At 47.7% G+C, this 6,685-nt stretch overlaps 1 protein-coding gene across 1 annotated transcript; it reads left to right on the top strand.

Annotated features, from left to right (window-relative positions):
• Positions 1–4,141: 4,141 nt before the first annotated feature.
• FPRO_14895 (uncharacterized protein) lies at positions 4,142–6,685 on the top strand (the record flags this gene model as incomplete). The annotated part of the gene is made up of 1 exon (XM_031224913.1): positions 4,142–6,685. One exon carries the CDS (start codon positions 4,142–4,144, stop codon positions 6,683–6,685), a length of 2,544 nt encoding a protein of 847 aa, XP_031090125.1.

Consider the following 6,685-nt stretch of genomic DNA (forward strand, 5'->3'; position numbering starts at 1 on the left):
ATAAAGCCGACATGTTTAGCCCTGAGATGTTCAATCGCTTGCCCCATATCAGCAATTTCTTTGCCATGCTCGTAGCATGTTAATATAGGCCGCTTGCTGGACATCGTCAGTATCTATGACTCTATAGTTATGCTCTCATATGCAGTGCATACTTTCTCATAGCAAAGGAACCTTTGTTTACGTGGGCTGCCGTAGTCAATAATTTGATCAGATGCGATGGCTAGATTTCAATGTAAGCTTAGGGACCCGAGTAACAATGCTAATGACATGATCTCTGAAAAGACATCAATGACATTTGCGAGCGGGACTTTGGTCTTTGAACTATTGCACATCATAGAACCATAGCTCAAACTATAAATTGCTTAGCCTCATTCGGCCACAACATCCAGTCTATCTCGAGGCCTACCAGATCGAATATCGATTAATAAACACGAAAGTATTCAATGCCTCCTTGGACATCGAAGGTCGCTTATTGGTTGCTCAGATTTCAATGACGTTTGTTGCGACAGGTGGTGCGTCTCATTTAGGTCATGATGACGTGATTCTCACCATGGAACCGAAATTTTGAACATTGCATTGCGTTTCATAGCGTCGAGCTGCCACTCAAAGTACACTGTTAGAACGCCAAGAATGCAATTGGTGGCATGATATCGGCATCGCGGGACTCGTAGGTGCGTGGGGAACCCGGTATGGTGATGCCTTACGTCTTGCACAATCCAATGACCAAGCTAACACGGGCTCGATTTAGTGTGATCCTCCAGAATGTCGATGACCAATCCACTCTCGGCCAATTACCACTTGCCCACGGTGTCTCTTTCGACTCTAGGCAGGAGAACGGCCCGACATGCTTGCCTGATACGCTTCAGAACTTACCTAGAAAACGTCTCGTTCTTGGAATTTTCATCCGCCCTGGTGCGATCATGGTTCAGAAAACCTTTCAATATGCATAGCAAGCGTTGCCTCACGCAGACGCCTCAGTTCAGCAGCAAGGTGAGCAAGACGCCGTTGTTGGTCCTTGGCAATAGATTAAAGCCTTTTCTTCGTCTCGGGCAATGGAACACGAAATCCTGAGGTATCAATGATTCTACGCAGTTTCCAAAGATGACCCTTTGTCTAAATGCCAATTGGCGTGATTTCAAAGCCAACAAAGCGACATCCTTTATTGAAAGTGAGATGGCGCTGGCTCTCGGGAGCACAAAACCTTTTGAATGCTTGCTCTTCCAAGACCTGGGAAAAGGTTTTTTCCAAGCATGGAGGAGCGATCCTCTCGGGGCTCACTAAGAAGAATCTCTCCATTAAGGATGCATATCGCTAGTATCGATATACTGAGGCTTTTGGGCTCTTTCGTGTGCTTATGATCCATTCGAATTTCGTATTGGCAACAATTAGCGATGACTGCCAACTTACCCCAAGCGTCGCGTGGTCTTCTTCCTTGGATGTCAGCAATGAACTTTGGAGTCATAGGCATTGTTCTGTCTAATGAGAGTGTATATTTCACTGCCACTCCCAGGATATGTTTCGTATGAGGTGATACGGCGCCCCGTTGTGTTGATTCGTCCTGGACCGCACGGCAAAATTCGGTACTTGCTTTGCTGAAGCAAAGGGACTTGATCAGAGTTAATTAGGAACATTTGAGAAAATCCTATAGTCCTGTTTCTTTGCTTCTAAGAATTGAGGATGTCGGATGAGAGTCTTCCTGGAATGTCCAGGCCCTCGTCCACCAACGCTCTTTCGTGATCCTACTCAGCAAACTCAAGGCTTGCAAAACCTTGTCACCGTTGATTTGTTTCAGTTCAGACAAGCTTTCCGGTAAGGATTCTATACAATAGATCAAGTTCATACTCCCACTCGATTGGTATTCCGAGCAAAGCCACTGGGTGCTCACTTAGACTGTAGGTCAGATACATAGTCTCAATTGCGCACTGTTTCTCCTTGCATCTGTTATGGATACATATACTCTTTGCCTTGCAGGCCCTTTACTTGACACAATGTCTGTTGATTCAAAGCCTGCGAATTGACCCCTTGTTCTCATGAACAAAAATACACGGCCAAAACGCAGTCTTGAACCGGTGATGACAAGAATCGGGGTTGTTGGTCTCTAGTTTGAACCATGTATTTGCCCTTCTCTGGTTTTTCCTGGTCAGAGTTGTCCCAACTGTGAGACTCGCTTGTCAGCCATTGGGCGAGAAGTAACGCTGGTTGTAAGATGTCGCCGCGCTTGCTCACGCCAGCGGTAACTGCGAAGATCTTGGCCAATATTTGCTAACGAGTTAATGGTGATAGTGAGCTGCCAGTTGCAAATGGCAGTCATTTTGAGCACGTGAATTTTAATAGACAACGGTCATGTATGTTGTTGTTTAGGTCTGTAGTCAAGCTGTTGTACTTGTCAGGTGGGCCTAGAAATTAAATTCTACTCCCCTGTGAAATTCAATTCTACCCTGGGTTGTTTGGCATAAAACAGATGAATTCTACGTAGAATTGACTTTGGTATTGCGCACTAGGCTGTCGACGCAAACAATAATTGCCAGGGTTGCGGCCGACTCCCGGTATCTTTCATTTACTTGTTTCAGTACATAACGACCGTGGGGGACTTAAAGACCAGGCGATGATCAATCTTTCACTCTGCATGGCAGGCGGAGTATTTGAACGCCGCCTCTTACCAGGTCTTTCGTTCTCAGACTGAGGCGAAAGGAATACAGACGGCGAGCGGACTTATAGTTGTTATTTCCTGCCGTGACGAAAAGGGTGGAGGAGCTCGAGGTGGAATATGTAGGTTGTGAAGTGCAAAGCGGGCCCTATATTCAAGTGAAACGCCTAAAATTGGAAAGTGGGCAAGTGTTTGAGATGGATCGGCAGATGAATTGGAAGAAATTAGAAGAATATGCTACTTTGATATCTTGTAGAAAGTACAGAAATACCTGTAAGAATTCACGAAGCTTCATGCTACCCATTGATGGCGGAAGCACAACTATGATGTACAATCCCCATCATCTGATATACCCAGAGTGTTTCTCTTGTGCCATGGCCAGAAGACACCATCAACCCAACGACATAGTTGCTGAAGTCCCAAGACAGTCTTATAAACACCTATCGCATCATCTGTCGAACCAAACTGGAAGGGAAGCCACAAGACCGCCTTCTGCCCCACTCTTTTCGTGGCAGCAAAACTCTACTGATATCCCTGGGCGATGATAGCAGGTAGAAACGGTAGTCCATCCATAGAACCAGCATTGCGTGAAACCAGGTCTTCCTGAAACCGCCACTGCGCTGAGTGCCATGTCCCTATCTGCAACTCAGCAGACCCTGCTGGCGTATTGCTGTGCCCAAATTGACATGAGATGATCACAAGTTGACAGAGTTGATAGTCGGTGAAGTAAAGCAATAGTGATTTGCGTTCCGTCCAGTGAAAGATGCGCCCAACTACGCCATCGGTTTGACCTTGTTGTTGCAAAATGTATCTAAGAAAAGACACTGTCTCAGGCCAGCACCAGATATTCGTTGTCAGTGAAAAAGAGCACCAGTTTCGTGGCATGTCTTGTCTTTTGCTCTCCCATCCTCGCTAAACATGTTATGCGTACCCTGGTACTATGATCCTAAAATAACTCTACTAGAGTTGATTTTATTGGCCCACTTTAAGCCTCGTAGGGTTGATTATGGCCAGGGTGTAGAGTTGATTTGACTTGATCCTATATACAGAAAGGAGAGTGCTGATCAGAACAGAGGTTTGCTAGGAGTTTACCGCAGAACGCGACGCGTTCTCTTGCGTGTAGTGCTTTTGGGGTATAGCATAGCGTGGTCCATAAATATTTGTCGCATCCAATTATGTTATGTTAATTAGTCCTTAAGTGTTAAAGTCGTCAAGAAGTGCACTATAATTCTTCCATTTTGGTGATCTCTAGCTGTCTCAACCTTTTGTGCCTGTCTCACGGTTTTGTGCCCAGCTAAGCTTGCTTAGTTGTCCTCCAACGGGTGGAGGACCATCCTCGTATTTCAAATACCGAGGCCCACTAGTGTCGCCGAGCTTCCTCCGTACTAGCAAGAACGAGTCACACCACGTGACTTTCAGTATCTCACCCTCATCCCCGCCCTCCAAGCCTTATCTCCAACCTGCCTTGGGAGCGTCTCATTATCAAAACAAACCATGAGCCTCAGTCGAGACTTCCAGTTTGACCCCTTCCCAGAGGAGGGCCAAAATTTAGACAGTCAAGATGCTTCTCTGCCTGATGTTGGCTGGTCCAATACCGTTAAATTCCTTACCGCCATGGGAGGTCCAATGCCCGACCTTCCTTCTCCGGCCAAGGTTCGACGACAGGCTGGAGAATACTCGACCAAGATCTATGCAAGTCACCATCTCCTAAAGCAAATTCTGGAGAGGCATGAGTCCAAGATTCAGAAAAGGTGGACCAAGAAGACTCGGCAGCAGAGACTTCAAATTCTCCTCAAAGCGTGGCCGGCAATGCCTGCCTCTCATCGTCCTGATTTCGAGGCCTTTCGCAGAGAATCAAAGCAAGTACGAGAGAGAGGCTCAAAATATAAGGACCACTACATGTGGCCCTACGTCAACCAGGAGGACTTATCACATCCTAAGCTTATGCTCTTGCTGCTGAATGCTAGAGGCCGTCATCCACCTCCGGCCTTTGCGGCGGCTGATAACGACGCAATGCATCTAGGCAAAGTGACAAAGGCACTAGTTCCTATCTTCCTTAACCTTCACACGATGGTATTGCATGGTGCCACCACGCCTGAGGAATATGGAAAGCTTCTTGATTGGGATTCGCACCCGGATGCCTTTGACTGGATGCACACACGCAAACAATTTCTCCCTGGGGAGGGCCTTCTTATTCTCGAGGCACAGGCTCGCTTGATGCCCTTCCTCGTTAACTTTTGTCACGAAGTCCTCCACGACATCTCCGCCGACGACATCGCCAATAGCGCGTATGGCATCCAGCCTGAGCCATTTCTGAAGACGGACAGCGACGCTTCCGGCTTCGTATCATTGACAACAATGGCGGCGGAAGCGCCTTACAGGCTACCGGTAAGACTTGATCTCGAACGACTCACGTCTCTTCTCCAAGCCCAGATTTCAGCAGCAGAAGATCACGTGTGGGCACTTCGTGAGGATCTTGCCTATTTTGCTGACCATTTCTGCGAGATCAAAGATCACCGACAAGAAATGTTGCCTGATACCAGGGGACTTCCACATCCTGCAACCCACAGGCTGCGGGAGAATAGTCTATGGGCCCGGGTAACCTTTGGTATGCTTTCAGATGCTTATGCGAATCTGGAGTCCCTCACTGAGCTTCATCGGCAAGTCAAAAACCTGAGCATGCTACAGCAGAAGCTTCACAAGGAAATACTACCCAACAAGGACTTACCGAAGGAGTACTTTGTTCCACTACTCCGCTTCAAGTACTTCTTGGAGCAAACGGCAAAGGGGCCCTTGAACAAGCTTAAAGTAGCTGTTCCAGCATCTCCACCAATGCGGAAATTCTTCGTCCGTGAGCCGCCTGTTGATTCTGACTCGACAAAGATATTCGTAAGGAGGCGCCCGGGATTCAAAATGGAAAAAGTAGAACAGCAATTGATTTGGTTGTTACGAACACTGTGGGAAGATGATTATACCCTCTTTCTCGTTCGCGTGCCTAACGTCGTCGATGAGTTAGAGCGACTGCTACAGGCGGAGCCTAAGGCGGACGCCCGCATATCGGCCCACGTAGCCAAGATAATCGGTGACCTAGCCATTGTCACACAGAGTCTCAAGCAACTCGAGCTCTATCAGCCATGGGCTCAACAGTTCGAGATGGCTTCGGCTGATCACGTGGAAGATTTCAAAGAGCAGTACACCGCGTTACAGAAACCCGTGGCACAGCTTCACGCTGGATTCTTACAGAAGGGCCTGGATAACGCCGCTAGACTCGCGGAGCCTTCAGGTGGCAAATTTACTTACCCATATAGCAAACGTCGGACAAAAGAGACGGTAGACGCTTTGCGACAGGCCGAGTCGAATTTGGATATGTTCTGGGCCAAGGTTGACGACGTAACAAAAGCTAGAGTCACAAATTTTGAAGATACAGCTCTTTTTCGCCTTCTTTCTCAACCGCGCATCTTGAGAAGGACCGCAGAATGGGTTGAACCTACAAAAGCAAAAGAAAAAACTGAGCCTGCCCTGGACCAAGATCTTTGGGCCCTTAACCGTCCACTTTCAAATCTGTTCCTGGACCAACCTGCACAAATGCCTCAGAGATTCAATGCCCATGACTTTCAGTCCAAGGTCAAGACCAAGGGTGACCCTTCTAGAATGCCCAACAACAACGATAACGTGGAACCATCTGATGCCACAAAACCCGAGATTCTCGACGCTCAGCCAATATTCTTCGTCGACGCTCGAGCATTGAAGGTGTTTCGCACTTTGTTCTTCAACCCCGAGGTAACATCGACGCCTGGCTCCATTCCATGGGGCGACTTCCTCCATGCAATGGCCTCTACAGGTTTCAAGATCGAGAAGCTCTATGGCTCTGTCTGGCAGTTTTCGCCTACTATTTTAGGCATTGAGCGAGGGATTCACTTCCATGAGCCCCACCCAAAAGGCAAGATTCCTTTCGAAGTCGCTCGACGGCACGGACGAAGATTGACACGGGCTTATGGCTGGTTCGGGGGCATGTTTGTACTCAAGGAGAAACAATAA

Source organism: Fusarium proliferatum (genome assembly GCF_900067095.1).
Source record: "Fusarium proliferatum ET1 genome assembly, contig: FPRO_scaffold018, whole genome shotgun sequence".
NCBI lineage: Eukaryota > Fungi > Ascomycota > Sordariomycetes > Hypocreales > Nectriaceae > Fusarium > Fusarium proliferatum.